The sequence below is a fragment of the Formica exsecta genome, unplaced genomic scaffold, assembly GCF_003651465.1.
Source record: "Formica exsecta isolate Colony F162 unplaced genomic scaffold, ASM365146v1 scaffold20, whole genome shotgun sequence".
NCBI lineage: Eukaryota > Metazoa > Arthropoda > Insecta > Hymenoptera > Formicidae > Formica > Formica exsecta.
The window spans coordinates 674,235-691,949 of NW_021849298.1; the positions used below are offsets into that span (position 1 = coordinate 674,235).

The 17,715-nt window shown below is 33.7% G+C and overlaps 5 protein-coding genes across 9 annotated transcripts in view; 2 read left to right on the forward strand and 3 right to left on the reverse strand.

Annotated features, from left to right (window-relative positions):
• Positions 1–2,675, forward strand: part of LOC115234536 — a 9,471-nt gene extending 6,796 nt beyond the window's left edge. Inside the window, exons 5-7 of one of the 3 annotated variants that reach the window (XM_029805695.1) lie at positions 1–1,747; positions 1,926–2,073; positions 2,289–2,675. In XM_029805695.1, coding sequence (XP_029661555.1) covers positions 1–1,747; positions 1,926–2,073; positions 2,289–2,352 — 1,959 coding nt within the window. In that variant the 3' untranslated portion in view covers positions 2,353–2,675. Of the gene's footprint in view, positions 1,748–1,925; positions 2,148–2,288 lie in introns of all 3 variants that reach the window. The other 2 variants (XM_029805696.1, XM_029805697.1) reach the window with 2 other exon arrangements.
• A 750-nt stretch (positions 2,676–3,425) lies between these two features.
• Positions 3,426–6,286, reverse strand: LOC115234542 (odorant receptor 63a-like). Its single transcript, XM_029805703.1, has 9 exons — positions 6,132–6,286; positions 5,873–5,992; positions 5,181–5,298; positions 4,781–5,045; positions 4,552–4,689; positions 4,346–4,436; positions 4,034–4,170; positions 3,608–3,740; positions 3,426–3,528 (listed from the first exon to the last, which is right to left on the reverse strand). The coding sequence occupies exons 1-9, from the start codon at positions 6,273–6,275 to the stop codon at positions 3,475–3,477; spliced, it is 1,200 nt and encodes a 399-aa protein (XP_029661563.1). The 5' UTR covers positions 6,276–6,286; the 3' UTR covers positions 3,426–3,474.
• Positions 6,287–7,653: 1,367 nt separating this feature from the next.
• LOC115234540 (odorant receptor 67a-like) lies at positions 7,654–9,846 on the reverse strand. 3 transcript variants are annotated; one of them, XR_003883929.1, is made up of 6 exons: positions 9,476–9,846; positions 9,043–9,133; positions 8,706–8,842; positions 8,228–8,360; positions 8,028–8,148; positions 7,664–7,806 (listed from the first exon to the last, which is right to left on the reverse strand). XR_003883929.1 is itself a non-coding variant. In XM_029805701.1 (5 exons), exons 1-5 carry the CDS (start codon positions 9,724–9,726, stop codon positions 8,095–8,097), a joined length of 666 nt encoding a protein of 221 aa, XP_029661561.1. In that variant the 5' UTR covers positions 9,727–9,846; the 3' UTR covers positions 7,999–8,094. The 3 variants fall into 3 exon arrangements, 1 of the variants encoding a protein (XP_029661561.1); XR_003883928.1 differs by having other exon boundaries at positions 7,654–7,806; positions 8,028–8,360; XM_029805701.1 differs by lacking the exon at positions 7,664–7,806 and having other exon boundaries at positions 7,999–8,148.
• Positions 9,847–10,896: 1,050 nt separating this feature from the next.
• On the forward strand, positions 10,897–17,644 carry LOC115234538 (allantoinase-like). The gene is made up of 11 exons (XM_029805698.1): positions 10,897–11,316; positions 11,388–11,557; positions 11,647–11,761; positions 15,216–15,359; positions 15,443–15,488; positions 15,552–15,648; positions 15,711–15,897; positions 16,177–16,309; positions 16,417–16,589; positions 16,672–16,704; positions 16,810–17,644. Exons 1-11 carry the CDS (start codon positions 11,158–11,160, stop codon positions 16,960–16,962), a joined length of 1,410 nt encoding a protein of 469 aa, XP_029661558.1. The 5' UTR covers positions 10,897–11,157; the 3' UTR covers positions 16,963–17,644.
• LOC115234539 (odorant receptor 63a-like) lies at positions 11,768–15,206 on the reverse strand. The gene is made up of 8 exons (XM_029805699.1): positions 14,054–15,206; positions 13,841–13,960; positions 13,618–13,735; positions 13,225–13,486; positions 13,015–13,155; positions 12,833–12,923; positions 12,392–12,528; positions 11,768–12,183 (listed from the first exon to the last, which is right to left on the reverse strand). Exons 1-8 carry the CDS (start codon positions 14,195–14,197, stop codon positions 11,994–11,996), a joined length of 1,203 nt encoding a protein of 400 aa, XP_029661559.1. The 5' UTR covers positions 14,198–15,206; the 3' UTR covers positions 11,768–11,993.
• Positions 17,645–17,715: the final 71 nt, after the last annotated feature.

Below are 17,715 nucleotides of genomic sequence, written 5' to 3' on the forward strand. Positions count from 1 at the left end.
AAGAGCGTCTCGACGCGAATGCCTGATCATCAATCTGCTGCCGTTAATGCGAACGAAATTAAGGAAAATGTTTGTCATCCTCATGGACCCTCCGCCGCGCTGACCGGTTTGGAAGATCTACTGAACAATCTGCGCATAGGTTGCGATGAAAGTGGCTACGATTCAGATAGTACACGAGCCGGTGCGGATTCGCCGGATAGTGAAAAATTGGCAGTGCCTTCGTCGTTGAAACCGCGTAGTTTCTCGTTAACGTCCGACGATTATCACGGCTTGCCGCTACTGTTCCGTAGCGATGCCTCTCGAAAAAAAGACGCAGTGATCGAGTCAGAGTCATCCGGAACGTACACTTCGACAGACGTCGAGAAAGTCGACGTTGCTGTCGACGCTGCGACAAACCGTGCTTCCTTCAATGATTCGACTACAACGCAAACTACCATCTTAATGTCGGAAGATGATACGGATAGCTGCGACGATGATACTTTCGCCGATCTTATGGAATATCAACCAGATTTAACGAGAACTTATTCTAAGAGGGAAGCAGATTTCTTTCCGCAGTGTCACGAGGATCTAATGAAAGCAGCGTCTTCCGCGACTCCCGTTCTGCTTGGCGAGGATTTAACGAAACTCAAGATGACGGAGAGTAATAATCCCGACGTTACTCTGACACAATATGACACCTCTGACGATGCTGATACACGTGGCATCGATGATGTCAAAACAAAAGTCGATTTCAGAGAGAGAAAATCTTGTGTAACGCCAACAAATCATGTACCTCAGATGATCAGATTTCAGAATTTACTGAAAGACAAGAAATATAGAAATCGCAAATGCTCTAGTCCGAGTGTGTTACATCTTTTAGATCATGCCGCGTCTCCGTGTAACGACAGTCCACCGGCTAACAAAGTCTCTCCTCTATCTGAGACGATGAATAACCCGCTACGATATTACAGTCCGAAGAGATCACGCTCCACTCTGGAACTCGATATAACGGACGTGACAAGGAACGCGGCGAAGAGAGTGTTGACGGTGAACGTCGCTCTTCCTACAGTTTCCAAGACTGTCAACAAAACCCTAGTACGACGCGAATTAAAAACGATGAAACTCACGGTGAACCATAGCGAGACTCCGGCGGGTCTCGGTATTTCGGTGGAGCGACACGAGGCGGCCAGGCCGTTTTACGTAATCGCCAGGATGGATCCGGATGGTGAAGCAGCTAGATCGAAGCAGTTTTGTCTCGGCGACGAGATCGTCCGAGTCTGCGGACGTAGGATACGCGGTATGTCGATGGCGGAGGCGCGAAACGCCTTGCGAAGCTGCGTCGGCACGGTTGAGCTGCAGGTAGCGAGGGAGCCGAAGAAAATCGGCGACACCTGGGGCGACGTCTTGACACGAACTCGAAGCGATCCCGATTCGTGGATCTCGAAGAGCCAGAAAACCGAATTTCAGCCGGCTTTCCGTGCATCATCTTCGACGAACGCCGGCGCATCTCTTGCCGTTGACGAGACGACTACTACTATCCGGAAAATAACGGGGATGAAGAAGTTCCAGATCGTGAGGAAACGAAGCGCCGAAGCTCCCACCGTTCAACGAGGCTCCAGTCTAGCCATGGATCTGCTGACGGTTGTATTAATAAAGGGCGCGCCGAAGAAATTGGGCTTCTCCATCGTCGGGGGTGTGGATAGCAATAAAGGGCGAATGGGTATCTTCGTGAAAGATATTATGCCCGATGGACAAGCTGCGGAGGAAGGTATCGTATTTTTTCTATTCTATATATTTTCGAGACAATAGAGTGCGGTTTACCTTAAAATATGTATAAGACTAAATAAAATGAAAATAAAAATATATGGGAAAGGATAATGATGAAAGATGTAATATAAAGAGGAAAAAACAGTTTCCATATTTGTTTGCCTGTAATGTTATTAAAGGTACTCTGAGAGCGGGGGACGAAATTCTAGCCATTAACGGCTCCTCATTAGACGGACTAACGCACGCCAAGGCGTTGCAGATGTTCAAGAACACCAAAGCCGGGAACTTGATACTTCACGTCGCCCGAAGAGACCCGACGCATAAACGGTTGTGTCACAAATCATGCAGTTTAGAGTAACGCGATGTTTAAAATTAACACACCGGTAAATATTAACACACCGGTTAGTTTTTGCTTCGTTCGATTAACAATCATCTCCCACTGGACAATCTTTACTTGCTTGTTGCTTTCTTGTTTCTTTCATCGTTAATTAATAATTATAATTATGTGACATCTAACAATTATTTTTTTTTCTGTGTTGCAGATACATCACGCAATCAAAATCGTATGATTGCCTCAACAAATTAACGAAGTCTGCCGACGAGTGAAATTATTGCCATTATTATCGTTATAGAATTAATCTCATTGCTGTAAACATATAATGAATTATTTTGAGAAATTCTTTTTCACATACGATTTTTTCTAGGATCTATTAAATTAATAATTTATATTTCAAAAAGGTTATATGCTAATGATATCTTGCGTTCAAAATAATTTACATACATCTTGATTAACATCCTAATATATTTCCAATAGTATTTTATATACAAAAGTATATATATATATATATGTAGGCTGTAATCAAACCATAATTGTGATAGCAATCGATTATTTTTACCAATGGGTAATATTCGTAATCCACTTCTTTGTCTAGATTTTTTTTTGACAAATAAGAATATTTAGCACTATGTATAATATTGATTTTGAAATCTCTAAACAAAATCTCAGAGATGGTAATAGTCTGCATTTATTTACATTTATATATTGCATATTTAATTAACTTATTCTGTGTTTCAGAAAAAGAAGGAAAATAGGGAAAATTAAATTATATATTGCTATTAAAATATTTGCATTCTAGGAACACAGTCTATTTACATATAAACGTTATACTCTAACGTTAGAGATGTTAATTAAGGATATAGAATAGTTAGCGCGATAACGATATTATGCAGCTTTATAACCATGTCCTGTTAGATGTGGTATGCTAACAACTTGGAATATGGTTTGACTTAACAGCATTGTAGGATTTAATATATGTTTTTTTTTTAAAAAACGTATTATTGAGTAAATCGAACTACGCGAAAATTTAAAAAAAAAATCTAGTTTTGTCCGAGAACACATAAGTCATTGATCGCGTATCGTTACTACAATAATTAATAATTTTCATTAAGTTATTTGTTAAGAGACTGACATTACGAATGTCTACCTGCAAAATGCTGTGATATCAATTATAGTCGTATCGGCTTTGTATAATATTATTACTGTATATTTAATAATAAATGTGATGTTGTTAAATATAAACATACCTTTTTACAGGCTTCTCTCTTTTAATCAAATACTTGAAAAAAACTTCATGCAAATTTTTGAATTTTTATCTATAGTTTGTTGCCGCTCGAGTTGAAGATATATTGGTCACAAGAACTCACTAAGCATTTATATTTCAGAATTAATTACTCTTTCAACGATAAGAATGCCGTGAAATAAGATACACCTGTTCGCACCACCTTAAATCAAACAGGAATGCACAAGTCACTTCTTGTATATATTGTAAAATAATTTTTGCAGATTCTTTCTCATACTTACCGCGGCGAAGAGTGGCATCGACAACGGAAACAAATTACCTGCTGTCAATTTGCACGGAACAACACTTCTGTAAAGAGTTATAATTAACAATGACTTTAATCTTGGCGAGAACTTATACCATTTCGCTGCATATCTGCGAGAAAAAAATATTTTTAAAACTATTTTATGTAAGATTTTCATCAGCATCGCAATGTGACGCAAACTAGGATATATTTTATGTATCTCTGGGTATATAATATTACAGCCAAAAAAATTTTTTTTGAATTGCTCCAAAATCGATTTGCAAGTTTTGAAGCATATAAAAATTTAGAACATGATCGAAATTTATAAATTAATTTTGACATATTTTTGATAAACCGAATTTCGCGGGACTATTTGTAATATAAACGTAAATATATATGTAAAAATATAAAAAATTGTTATTACACTCGGTGGAATATATTCTGACTTTCGTCCATTAATTTCTGGCCGGAATAACACAGGATCATCAATTGTAGTAACGCTCCCATGATGATAAACGTAAATCTAATCATTTCTTCTACTTGATCTAACACATAGACAATCTATAATATATATAAAATATCAAAAATATTATATATATCCATGTCCTGTCTAAAATAATAATTATAATTTCACGTCATTTCTTCGTCATAATATATAACAAGGCCGATTATGGGAAAGTTGGCCATTTAAAAATGTATCCTACGCGATACGTATGAATAATTACTTAACGCTTACGCGAACTCCAAGCAGACTGAAAACCGCGCCAATCAATAATGAGAAGCTAATTCCCACAATCTTATGCGTATCATTTAATATATCGACATACCTGTAAAATCACAATGATTTTAATGAATCACATTATTTTATTATATCTAGATCATCTTTGGCGATTTTTTGCGAAAGATTGTCAAAAGATCGAACGCGATAGAATTCGCGCTTACTCTAAAGCAAGTTGATGTTTTTCCAAACACACAATGTATTTCCGATATATCATTTTCTCATTGAATAATTTATACTCCGTATTAGCGCCATATCCAGTTTCGTTGACTTCCTGCGATACTACGTTCTCAATTTGTTGACTGCAATACAATTCTCGCGATATTTCGCGAAAGGATGTATTTCAAACGATTTTTTTTTTTTTTTTCACCCACATTCTGATATCGTACTTACCCGACAACTTGGAATAAGCTGCACGCGTGCGCGGTGCATGCAATATGCATAGTATCAACAGACACCATGATGGTCATACCCACCGTGATCATGATAGTGGTGTACAAAAATATTTCTACAAAGTACTTATTTTGATCTATCCCATATTCGGCGTACACTGCAAAGTGTCGCGGACGCGATTCATTAAGAGGTAGCACGATATCGAGAAATATCGGTCCTAATGAAGGTATTATGATAAACATTGACATCATAACATATATCAACACTGCAAATTTATCAATTTTATATATACATAATGTTTTAAATATATTATTATATATAAAGAGTGTATTGATCATTATACGTATGTATATATACATATACATAATTTTTTTTTTTTATGAAGTAACAGATCACTCACTGGAATAAGATACTGTAAATTTTTGTGATATACCAGAATAAGTTTTCATAATTTGAACTTCAAATTCATTCGTAAATATATTCCAATGATTTTCCATAGTTTCATATAAACGCTGAAACTAATCACAAAAGACAAACATGCAAAAACAATTATATATAATATACATAATTGTTAAAATAATAGAGAAAGAGAGAGAGAAGTAAATTTCACTTAAATAAAACTTAAAGATATAATTAGCATTGACGTTTCGAATATTTATATTTACCTTGCTGCGGTACATATATAATTGTTAAAATAAGAGAGAGAGAGAGAGAGAGAGAGAGAGAGAGAGAGAGAGAGAGAGAACCAGAATAAGTTTTCATAATTTGAACTTCAAATTCATTCGTAAATATATTCCAATGATTTTCCATAGTTTCATATAAACGCTGAAACTAATCACAAAAGACAAACATGCAAAAACAATTATATATAATATACATAATTGTTAAAATAATAGAGAAAGAGAGAGAGAAGTAAATTTCACTTAAATAAAACTTAAAGATATAATTAGCATTGACGTTTCGAATATTTATATTTACCTTGCTGCGGTACATATATAATAGAGAGAGAGAGAGAGAGAGAGAGAGAGAGAGAGAGGTAAATAAAACTTAAAGATAAAATTAGCGATGTACATTGACGTTTCGAATATTTACCTTGCTGCGGTACCAAAGCTGATTCAATAATTTTACAAGGAAAGCCAATGTTATAACCATTTGATACAGACATTCAAAAATCATTTGTCCACTATCTCTATGTATATACAATGTTATTATCTGCGGTTCAATCGTAATTCGAAAAGAAAATATATATAATATAGCAAAAATAATATTTGGCATATGTGTATATGTATGTGTGGATAGAAACTTTTAAAGACTCTCTAATCGAACATCCAGAAATTCAATCGATTATTACCTCAAACGGCAAATAACTTAATTCGAGTACAAAGCAAAACATTGACAATGAACGTCTCGCGAGCTTACATTGGAATGGCCAAAGACCTAGACACGACAAGAATATTCTATTGATATTGTACTCTCGAAGTATATTCATCAGCATGATTCTCTTCTGCTTGTAACGAAAGAAATGACCGCGTGCGCGTGTCAATCGATCTTTGCACGACTGAAGAATCGTAAAATTATAGAGGTGTCGGAAGAATTGTAAAATTATGGGATGTCAAATATATCTCTCGTTACTTATGTATCGTCAAAATTAAATTGCTACTTGTCTCTGAAATGCAATTTCTTACATGTCTTTTCAGAATGATATTTGTCGATGTTACGTGACACAATAGCTGGTGAGGATATGAGAATAATAAAAAGCAAGCGAGCGCTCTGTTTTATCTTGAATTTATCAAAGAATTTCTCTCCTATTCTGCTACGTTTTTTTTTCTCTTTTTAAATATTAATAAATTCAGGTATGGTCATTTTCGAATGTTTGTCGTGTGCGTATATAATAATTTATACGCGTTCGAAGAGAGAGATAATATCTGTCTACTTACTTATTCTTATCAATATTTAATAATCTCTCATCTTTACATGTATCTTCGTAATATAACCAATCACATTGTACGATCATATACCCTAAAGGCTGTCGTATTTCTCTCTTGATAAGACATTCAATCTTTAAACCATTTATAGACGCGAGTCGCGCGTCGCAGAGTCACATTTATTGTGCAAGCGCACTTCGAGATCTGCTCTCAAGGAAATTCGCTCAAGATTTATGCTTTCGTATCTCAAAGAATGGTCTTTGCAAATAGCATACGACCGGCCACGTTAGTTGTAAGTAATGAAAAAATACGGGAAATATTATATGACACCGGTGAGGATGTTACACGATATTTATAGGAGGAAGTTTCGGAAGTAAATTACTAATTAAATAAAGTACGAATCGATGTGCTTTTTAGATATATCTCGGAATTTAATTATACGATTATGGCTCGTTGGTGCTAATGCCCGGAATAATAGACTCCCACGTACATGTAAACAAACCCGGTAGAACCGAGTAACCCGGGAAGGATTTTAAAATATATATATAAGATCAAATAAAATGAAAATAAAAATATATGAGAAGGGATAATGATGAAACATGTAATATAAAGAGGAGAAAACAGTTTTCATATTTGTTTGTCTATAATGTTATTAAAAGCACTCTGAGAGCGGGGGACGAAATTCTAGCCATTAACGGCTCCTCGTTAGACAGACTAACGCACGCCAAGACGTTGCAAATGTTCAAGAACATCAAAGGCGGGAATTTGATACTTTATGTCGTCCAAAGAGACCTGACGCATAAATGGTTGTGTAAACCATGCAGTTTAGAGTCATGCGATGTTTAACTATTAACACACCGATTAATTTTTGCTTCACTCTGTTAACAATCATCTCCCATTGGACAATCTTTACTTGCTTCTTATTTCCTTGCTTCTTTCGTCGTTAATTAATAATTATAATTATGTGACATCTAACAATGATTTTTTTCTATTGCAGGTACATGACGCAATCAAAATCGTATAATTGCGTCAACAAATTAACGAAGTCTGCCGATGAGTGAAATTATTGCCATTATCGTCGTTATAGAATTAATCTTATTGCTGTAAACATAATGAATTATGTTGAGAAATTTATGTCCACTTTTTTGTCTAGATTTTTTTTGACAAATAAGAACATTTAGCGCTGTATAATATTTATTTTGAAAACTCTAAACAAAATCTCAGAGATGGTAATAGTCTGCATTTATTTACATTTATTTACAGGCTTCTCCCCCTTTTAATTAAAAATTTCAAAAAAACTGTACAAATTTTTGAATTATTACCTTTAGTTCGTTGACGCTCGAGTTGAAGACATATCAGTGACAAAAAGTCATACCATTTCAGAATTAATTAATCTTTCAACGATAAGAATGTCGTGAAATAAGATACACTCGCTCGCACCACCTTAAATCGAACAGAAACGCACAAGTAATTTCTCGTATATATCGTAAAATAATTTTTGCAGATTCTTTATCATACTTACCGCGGCGAAGAATGACATCGACAACGGAAACAAATTACCTGCTGTCAATTTGCACGGAATAACACTTCTATAAAGAGTTATAATTAACAATGATTTTAATCTTGGCGAGAATTTATACCATTCCGCTGTATACCTGTGAAAAACAAATATTTTTTAAAACTATTTTATATAAGAATTTTATCAGACTCGCGATCTGACGCAAATTAGGAAATATCGTAAAAAACTTTCTTAAAATTTTGTGATATTTTAAATATTTTATGTATCCCTGGATATAATATTACAGCCAAAAAAAATTTGAATTGCGACTCTATTCTAAGAGAAACTCCTACATTGATTTGCAAGTTTCGAAGCATATCGAAATTTAGAACATGATCAAAATTTATAAATTAATTTTGAGATATTTTTGATAACCCGAATTCCACGGAACTTATTTAATATAAGTGTAGATATATATGTAAGAATATAAAATTATTATTACGCTCGGTGGAATATATTCTGACTTTCGTCCATTAATTTCTGGCCGGAATAACACGCGATCATCAATTGTAATAACGCTCCCATGATTATAAACGTATATCTAATCATTTCTTCCATTTGGTCTAATACATAGACAATCTATAATATATATTATATATCAAATATTATATATATTATATATATTATATTGTATTATATATATCTACGTCTTGTCTGAAATATAATTATAAACTCACGAAATTTTTATGTAATAATATATAACGATGCCGATTATGGGAAAGTTGGCCATTTAAAAATGTATCCTACGCAATACATATGAATAATTACTTAACACTTACGCGAACTCCAATCAAACTGACAAGCGCGCCAAGCAATAATGAAAAGCTAATCCCCACAATCTTATGCGTGTCGTTTAATATATCGACATACCTGCAAAATAACAATAATTTTAATGAATCACATTCTTTTATTACATCTAGATCATCTTTGGCGATTTTTTGCAAAAGATTGATCGAAAGATCGAACGCGACAGAACTCGCGCTTACTCTAAAGCAAGTTGATGTTTTTTCAAACATACAATGTATTTTTGATATATCATTTTCTCGTTGAACAATTCATACCCCGTATTGGCGCGATATCCAGTTTCGTTGACTTCCTGCGATACTACGTTCTCAATTTGTTGACTGCAATACGATTCTCGCGATATTTCGTGAAAGGATGTATTTCGAATAATTCATTTTTTTTTTACCCACATCCTTATATCGTACTTACCCGACAACTTGGAATAAGCTACATGCGTGCGCGGTGCACGCAATATGCATAGTATCAACAGACACCATGATGGTTATACCCACCGTGATCATGATAGTAGTGTACAAAAATATTTCTACAAAATACTTATTTTGATCTATCCCATATTCGGCGTACACTGCAAAGTGTCGCGAACGCGATCCATTAAGAGGTAGCACGATATCGAGAAGCATCGGTCCTAATGAAGGTATTATGATAAATGTTATCATCATAACGTATATCAACACTGCAAATTTATTAATTTTATATATACATAGTTTCTTAAATATATTTTTATATGTAAAGGATATCGATCATTATTCTTCTTTTATAAAATAACACATCACTCACTGGAGTAAGATATTACAAATTTCTGTGATATGCCAGAATAAGTTTTCATAATTCGAACTTCGAAGTCATTCGTAAATATATTCCAATGATTTTCCATAGTTTCATATAAACGCTGAAACTAATCACAAAAGACAAACATGCAAAAACAATTATATATAATATATATAATTGTCAAAATAATAGAGAGAGAGAGAGAGAGAGAGAGAGAGAGAGAGAGAAAGAGAGAAGTACATTTCACTTAAATAAAACTTAAAGATAAAATTAGCAATGTACATTGACGTTTCGATTATTTATATTTACCTTACTGCGGTACCAAAGTTGATTCAATAATTTTACAAGGAAAGCCAACGTTACAATCATTTGATACAGACATTCAAAAATCATTTGTTTATTATTTCTATGCATGTATAATGTTATTATCTGCAGTTTAATTATATTGTAATCCGAAAAGAAAATATATATAATATATATAGGAAAAATAATATTTGGCATATATGTGTATGGATAGAAACTTTTAAAGACTAATCAAACGTCTAGAAATTCAAATGTATCGATTATTACCTCGAACGGCAAGTAACTTAACTCGAGTACAAAGCAAAACATTGACAATGAACATCTCGCGAGCTTACATTGGAATGGCCAAAGACCTAGACACGACAAGAATATTCTATTGATATTGTACTCTCGAAGTATATTCATCAGCATGATTCTCTTCTGCTTGTAACGAAAGAAATGACCGCGTGCGCGTGTCAATCGATCTTTGCACGACCGAAGAATCGTAAAATTATAGAGGTGTCGGAAGAATCGTAAAATTATGGGATGTTAAATATATCTCTCGTTACTTATGTATCGTCAAATTGCTACTTGTCTCTGAAATGCAATTTCTTACATGTCTTTTCAGAATGACATTTGTCGATGTCACATGACACACTAGCTGGCGAGGATATGAAAATAATAAAGAGCAGGCGAGCGCTATGTTTTATCTTGAATTTATCAATGAATTTCTCTCATATTTTGTTACATTTTTTTCTCTCTTTGAAAATTGATAAATGCAAGTACGGTCGTTTTTGGATGTTCGTCGTGTGCATATATAATTTATACGCTGTCGAAGAGAGAGATAATATATCTGTCTACTTATTTATTCTTATCAATATTACGTCTTCATAATATAACCAATCACATTGTACGATCATATACCCTTACAAAGGCTATCATATTTCTCTCTTGATAGGACATTCGATCTTGAAACTATTTATAGACGCGAGTTGCGCGTCGCAGAGTCACATTTATTGTGCAACCACACTCACTTCAAGATGTGCTCTCAAGAAAATTCGTCCAAGATCTGTGCTTTCGTATCTCAAAGAACGGTCTTCGCAAATAGCGTACGACCGGCCACGTTAGTTGTAAGTAATGAAAAAATACGGGAAATAGTACATGACACCGGTGAGGATGTTGCACAATATTTATCGAAGGTAAGTTTCGGGCGTGAATTACTAATTAAATAAAGTGCATTTTAAATAAAGTGAATCGACGTGCTTTTTAGAAATATCTCGGAATTCAATTTCACGATTACGGCTCGTTGGTGCTAATGCCCGGAATAATAGACTCCCACGTACATATAAACGAACCCGGTAAAACCGAGTGGGAAGGATTTAACACCGCTACACGAGCGGCCGCGGCCGGTGGTATTACCACGGTCGTGGATATGCCTCTGTAATGATCTTTATTCTTCTCCGTCCATCGTGTGTTTGTGAACGCTAAAAAATTATCTTTAAACTTACATTATTTATCTCATGTTACAGGAATTCTCTTCCGTTTACTACCACCTTAGACAATCTCAAAATCAAGGCAACGGAAGCGTATTCAAAAATATTTGTAGACGTTGCGTTCTGGGGCGGTGCAATACCGGGAAATCAGGTATATTACACAAGGAAGTTTTTAGATAAAATTTTTGCATATTTGAACACAATACATGAAATATATACTATGTATTACGTACGAAAAAAAAATTTATCTTCGAAGAATAACGCGGGGACAGATGTCGCGAGAGATCAGTCGAGTCGTTCGAGATTAATTAATCTTTGATCGATAGGAATGTCGTGAAATAAGACATGCCCGCTCGAATTACCTTAAACCACGAATGCGTATTTCATACGTTGTTTTTCATACATTGTAATAAATTTACGAGATTTTGTATTATACTTACCGCGGCATAAGTCGTCATCGACAACGGAACTAATTTACCTGCAGTTAAACTGCACGGTATGCTACTCCGATAAAGTGTTGTAATTAACAGCGATTTTAGTCTCGGTGAGTACATATACCATTCTGCCGCGTATCTGCAAAAAATAAATATTTACATTGATAAGATCTTTGCGAATCTTATCGAAAATTATTCCGTCTTTTCTGATTTACGGGTGAAAAAAAATATTAACATTTTTTTAAGTGTGATTTAAAATTGAGGATATTATCTGAAATATTGTTTTATCAAAATTATTATTTCGAAGCCGCATATAAATATATTTGAGTATAAAATAATTATATTACGCTCGGTAGAATATATTCTGACTTTCGTCTATTAATTTTTGACCAGAATAACACATTATCATCAATTGTAGTAACGCCCCCATGATTATAAATGTAAATCTAAGCATTTCTTCCATTTGGTCTAATATATAGACGATCTATAATATTAATATTAAAAAATATTACTTACGAAATTTATATAATAATATAAATTTTTCATACGAATTTCATTGTTATATATAGAATTAATTATTTTTAAAAGCAAAATTAAAATTTAGTTATTTTTGTATCTAATATATTTTTTACAAAATCTATGTCAATATAGCAAATATGTATTGTCGCGAGAAAGATTTTGTTTTGTCTCTGAGAAATTCATTTAAAAAAAGCTCATATCTGTTATTTATTTTTGCTTTCTACGATGAATCTTATTGAGAAATAAATTGAGATATAAATAATACTTACTCGAATTCCAATCAGACTTAAGGTTGCACCAATCAATAATAAAAAGAACACTGCAACTGTTTGATGCGTCGAATTCAGTATATCGACAAATCTAAGAATCACAATCGTAACAACAACAATAACCTTGTATTAATTTAATGCATCATATATGCAAAATTGAAAAATGATTCAAAGTGCCTTACTTTAATGCAAGTTGATATTTTTTTAAACATGTAATGTACTCCTGATATATCGCTTGCTCGTCTGACGATTTAAGCTCCTTATACATGCAACATTCGTGTTTTTCCACATCTAGTTTCAACGTCATGTTTTCAATTTGTTCACTATAAAATATATACATATGATTTTTACGACACGCTCCCCGAAAAGTTCCAAATATCGTATACACTTACCCGATAATTGCGAACAAACTGCACGCATGAGTGGTGCATGTGAAATGCATTGTGTCAGCACCCACCATAATGCTTATACCCACCACAATTATAGCAGTAGTGTAACAAAAAAGCGGCAAAAAATACTCGTTTGTATCTACTCTAAATTCGACATCGATCGCCAAGATTCGTGGACGCGATTCGTTAAGAGGCAACACGATATCTAAGAAAGCCGGTGTTAACGGGATCACTATAAACATTGAACTCAAAAGGTACATCATAACTGCAAAATTTCGTGAGAAAAAAATACATATATTTTCCTTACATTAATAATCTAATCAAAATTGTGGTTTCTAGAAACCGTCGTTATAATAATTTCGGCAAAGAGATTTACATAATATAAAATGTACTCACTTGAATAAAATATCGTAAACTTTTGTGATATGTTGGAATAATTTTTCAGAATTCGAACTTCCAAATCATTTGTGAATATATTCCAATGATCGTTCATAGCCTCGTATAAACATCGAAACTGTTCGTAACAATAATGTCTATATCAAAGAGAGATAACCTTTCCACCCAGAGATAATGATTGAGAAAATATAAGCGACGCATCTCGTTGCTTTGAAATATTTACCTTATTGCGATTCCAAATCTCATTCCATAACCGTACTAGGAAAGCAGTTGTTATCACTAATTGATAGCAACCTTCGAAAACCATTTGCGCGTCGTCCTGATGATCGTATACCATTAATATCTACATGCAACATCAATTCGGAACACATATAATAAAGCAATTATATTGATATGCAATTATATAAAATCGTCTAAGCGCGTCTTGAATGATTACCTCAAACGGGTAGTAACTAATTTCAAGAACGAGGTAAAAGATTGGCAACAAATTTCTCACGAGCTTACTTTGGAACGGCCAGAGGCCCAAGCGTGACAAAAATATTTTATTGGCATTGTATTCTCGCAGAACATGTACTAGCATATCCTAGCTTTTTGCTCGAGGGTTGTGATACGAGTGACACATCCTGCATGTACTATCGGCCCTTTGCTAAGTTCGGAAATTATTAAGTGTCACAATAATCAAATATGTAAAATATGAAATACACAGCTATCCCCGCCGTAATGATATATTTGTCTTAAAACCAAACTGACATTCTCCCATTCTCTCGTATCTCGTAGTAGCATTTGTCGCATATTTTTTTCAGTATGATACTCACATATGCAAAGTGGTATTGCGTGACGCAGTGAAGATACTATGCGAGTAATAATAGCGTGAGTAAGAGCGAAACCTCATGCACTGTCTTGCCGTTCAACTGCAATTTTACATTTTTAATGTGTGCGTTACTTTTAATAAACACAGGTGCAGTTAGTCTTAAATCGCTTCTTGCGTCCACAATCGGAATCTAAGTGGCTAGTTAACTTTGATTAACTCGGCAATTTTATAGCACAATTTGCAAGGATCTAATGCATAATAGGAGCAATAAAAATATAAGTCGCGTATCGTCCCAGTCATATAGCATCACTATATAAATAGATCTTCGCTGCAAACACAATCTTCTTTTCTACAAGTTGTAAAAACTGAGTATGTTCTAAAATAAATTAAAGTTTTTAAAGTCACTTTACTTTTAAAGTAAATTTTTTTAAAGTAAGTAAAAAGTTTAATATACCAATTTGCTACCTAAAATTTATTTATTTATTTATTGAGATATCATACATTAATTACTTTCACTAATGCAGCGAAGATATTTATTTCTTACAAAGATAGATCATTACTATCGATTCATCATGGTTTGAAATAGTATTTTATATATATTTCATAGTGTCATTTGCTATAGCAATAATATCGCGTAACACGAGTAGAATGTTTGTCAAGATTTGCAGATAAATAATAGAGGACACCATGAAAATAAATAATACTGTGAACGAGAAAGAGCATTCTATACGTTATTTTCTTATAGTAGTTGCGATCAATCTCTCTTATTTGTTGCAATTTTTTTTAGCACGAGTTACGATCGTTAGTAGACGCAGGTGTAGTCGGTTTCAAGTGCTTCTTATGCCCGAGCGGAGATGGATATCCACACGTCTCTGTGAACGATGTAGAGAAGATTTTAATGGAATTACTCCCTACAAAATCCGTACTAGCGGTACTTGTGCTATGTCATTCATAATATTTTTGTTACATCTATTCACATTACGAGCATTAATCGAGCAAATGTAATATTTGCAGTTTCACGCAGAATACGAACAGAATGAAAAAACGAATCCATTAAATGGTACGTGTAAATAGCATTTTTATCTTTGCAGGATTACACAGTTTTTTCGTATCGTATTTTCAGGCGATCCAAACTTGTACGACACTTTTTTGCATTCTCGACCTGACCAAATGGAATTTGATGCTGTAAAATTAATCTGCGATTGGTGTACAAAATATAAGTAAGAGATTTATTGTTCATTCCAATGTTCATGTAAAAGTAATGCTACATAAAACTTTCTAGCTATCGATGTCACATAGTGCATTTGTCAAGTGCGGAGTGTTTGGCATTAATAAACGATGCTAAGGCTCGTGGTGCACCTTTAACCGTGGAAACGTGCCATCACTATTTAATACTTTCCGCGGAGGAGATACCGGAAGGTTCTACTGAATTCAAGTGTTGTCCGCCGATCAGAAGAAAGAGTAATCAAGTAATTATATAGACAAAAAATTTCTTATCTATACATTTTTATATAAATCTTTTCTATCTAACAATTTCAATTTAATAAATATATTATATATTCTTCCCTTGATAATTAAATTTCTTTGAAAAAGTTCGCTCTGTATGCATCTGTCAAACATGTAAAAAGATATATAATGGATTTGTGTAACTTTATTTAAATACATACAATCAGAATCAGGCTTATTCGGCGAGGCAAAGTAATTGATATTACTCGAAATGTTTTAACGTTGTACATACATGTGTTCAGGAACAATTGTGGCAAGCTATTAAAAGCGGAACGGTGGATATGATTGTTTCGGATCATTCTCCTTGCGTGCCGGAATTGAAAACTCATGGAAATTTTTTGACTGCTTGGGGTGGAATCTCTTCATTACAATTTGGTGCGTGTTGATATAAAAATCAATATTGAAATGATTTATCACAGAAAATAGTATGAGATGTGATACTGTGAGAGAGGCAAGTAAAACAGAAACAAAATGTTTTACAGGATTATCGCTAACGTGGACAGCCGCGAGAACGAGAGATATATCATTTTCCGAAATCTCAAAGTTATTGAGCAGTCAGCCTGCGAGAATGTGCGGTCTCGACGATCGCAAAGGTAATCTGTCGGAAGGAATGGATGCGGATTTTGTTATCTGGGATCCGGAGGAAACAATCAAGGTCAGTTCTATCGTACACATTATATTTCAAGAGAATAGTTTGCGTGGACATATCATCAAAAAAATTTGTTTTATTTTTTTAGATCGAGACAAATAATATTTACCATAAAAATAAAGTAAGTGTAAATGCGATTAATACTGATAAAAAAAAAAAAATGGAAATAGTATGATAAAAACTTCAATAGGTTTTACGAGTCTCCAAGCATAATTTAATTTTGCAGTTAACACCGTATCAAGGAAAAATTTTATTTGGAAAAGTGATCGCAACTGTCCTTAGGGGACAATTCATTTTCAGAGAAGGAAAAATTCTCGATAAACCTGTGGGAAATTTATTGTTGAATGCAAATATTTTGCAAGAGATAGAAACTCAGTAAACTTTATTTCACTTTATAGCTCGCGAGTCTTTATCGCTTTCTTATTTCTGTTTTAACATGAATTTTTGCACAATAAAGAAAAGAGAGAGATATCTAACAAATCACGGAGACAAAATTTTCATGTATAAATAAATTCACATGAATTTACTTTATATCGTTAATATAATCGCAGTTTGTGTCTTTTGAAGACTCTTCCTAAACGCAGAAGATTAATATTTATATAGAAACACTGTTGCTCGTCCAGTATTAGGAATATCTGATGTCGATATTGTGAAACAGTTTCAAAATTCGAGAGAGAAACATATTCATAAAAGTGAAACTCTTCAGCGCCGATATGGGCAACAGCAAATCTTGTCTGTGCTGTATATTGGTCAATGGGGCACCAATATTCACAACAAGTCGCATGACGTTCCTCGAGAACGTATAAAGTGAAATGGTTCAATTTGTAACGCCGATATTTTACCGTTATTGTTCTTCGACGTTTATTTTTCGACGCTTAATTTGCACTCTGTATATAGTATTCGAAAAATTGCGATATATTTAAGTAATCTCTACGACATGAGACAATAATTTCGCAAATTTTTAAGGTATAAGTAAAATATATTAAAAGTAAGAAAAAACATTCTAATACCGCTGTTGAATATGATTTAATGTGACATAAATCAAAATGTTTTCTCCGTAATATCTCTTTTTTCTTTTTCTTTATATATTTCATAATCCATATATATATATAATTTTATATTATATATAAAT

Bases quoted from the DNA above. Each gene is read 5' to 3' on its own strand.
- LOC115234539 (XM_029805699.1), bottom strand. From the start codon at position 14,197: ATGCTAGTACATGTTCTGCGAGAATACAATGCCAATAAAATATTTTTG. The intron at 13,961-14,053 runs GTAATCATTCAA...TGTTGCATGTAG, and splicing joins TTAGTTACTACCCGTTTGAG to ATATTAATGGTATACGATCA. The intron at 13,736-13,840 runs GTAAATATTTCA...TGTTACGAACAG, and splicing joins AGATTTGGAATCGCAATAAG to TTTCGATGTTTATACGAGGC.
- LOC115234538 (XM_029805698.1), top strand. From the start codon at position 11,158: ATGTGCTCTCAAGAAAATTCGTCCAAGATCTGTGCTTTCGTATCTCAA. The intron at 15,649-15,710 runs GTAAGAGATTTA...AAAACTTTCTAG, and splicing joins GATTGGTGTACAAAATATAA to CTATCGATGTCACATAGTGC. The intron at 16,590-16,671 runs GTCAGTTCTATC...TTATTTTTTTAG, and splicing joins ATCCGGAGGAAACAATCAAG to ATCGAGACAAATAATATTTA.
- LOC115234542 (XM_029805703.1), bottom strand. From the start codon at position 6,275: ATGCTGATGAATATACTTCGAGAGTACAATATCAATAGAATATTCTTG. The intron at 5,046-5,180 runs GTGAGTGATCTG...ATAAATTTGCAG, and splicing joins ATTTACAGTATCTTATTCCA to TGTTGATATATGTTATGATG. The intron at 4,437-4,551 runs GTAAGCGCGAAT...GTGATTTTACAG, and splicing joins AAACATCAACTTGCTTTAGA to GTATGTCGATATATTAAATG.
- LOC115234540 (XM_029805701.1), bottom strand. From the start codon at position 9,726: ATGATGATAACATTTATCATAATACCTTCATTAGGACCGATGCTTCTC. The intron at 8,843-9,042 runs GTAAGTGTTAAG...TATATATTATAG, and splicing joins TCAGTTTGATTGGAGTTCGC to ATTGTCTATGTATTAGACCA. The intron at 8,361-8,705 runs GTAATAATAATT...TGTTTTTCACAG, and splicing joins CAGAATATATTCCACCGAGC to GTATACAGCGGAATGGTATA.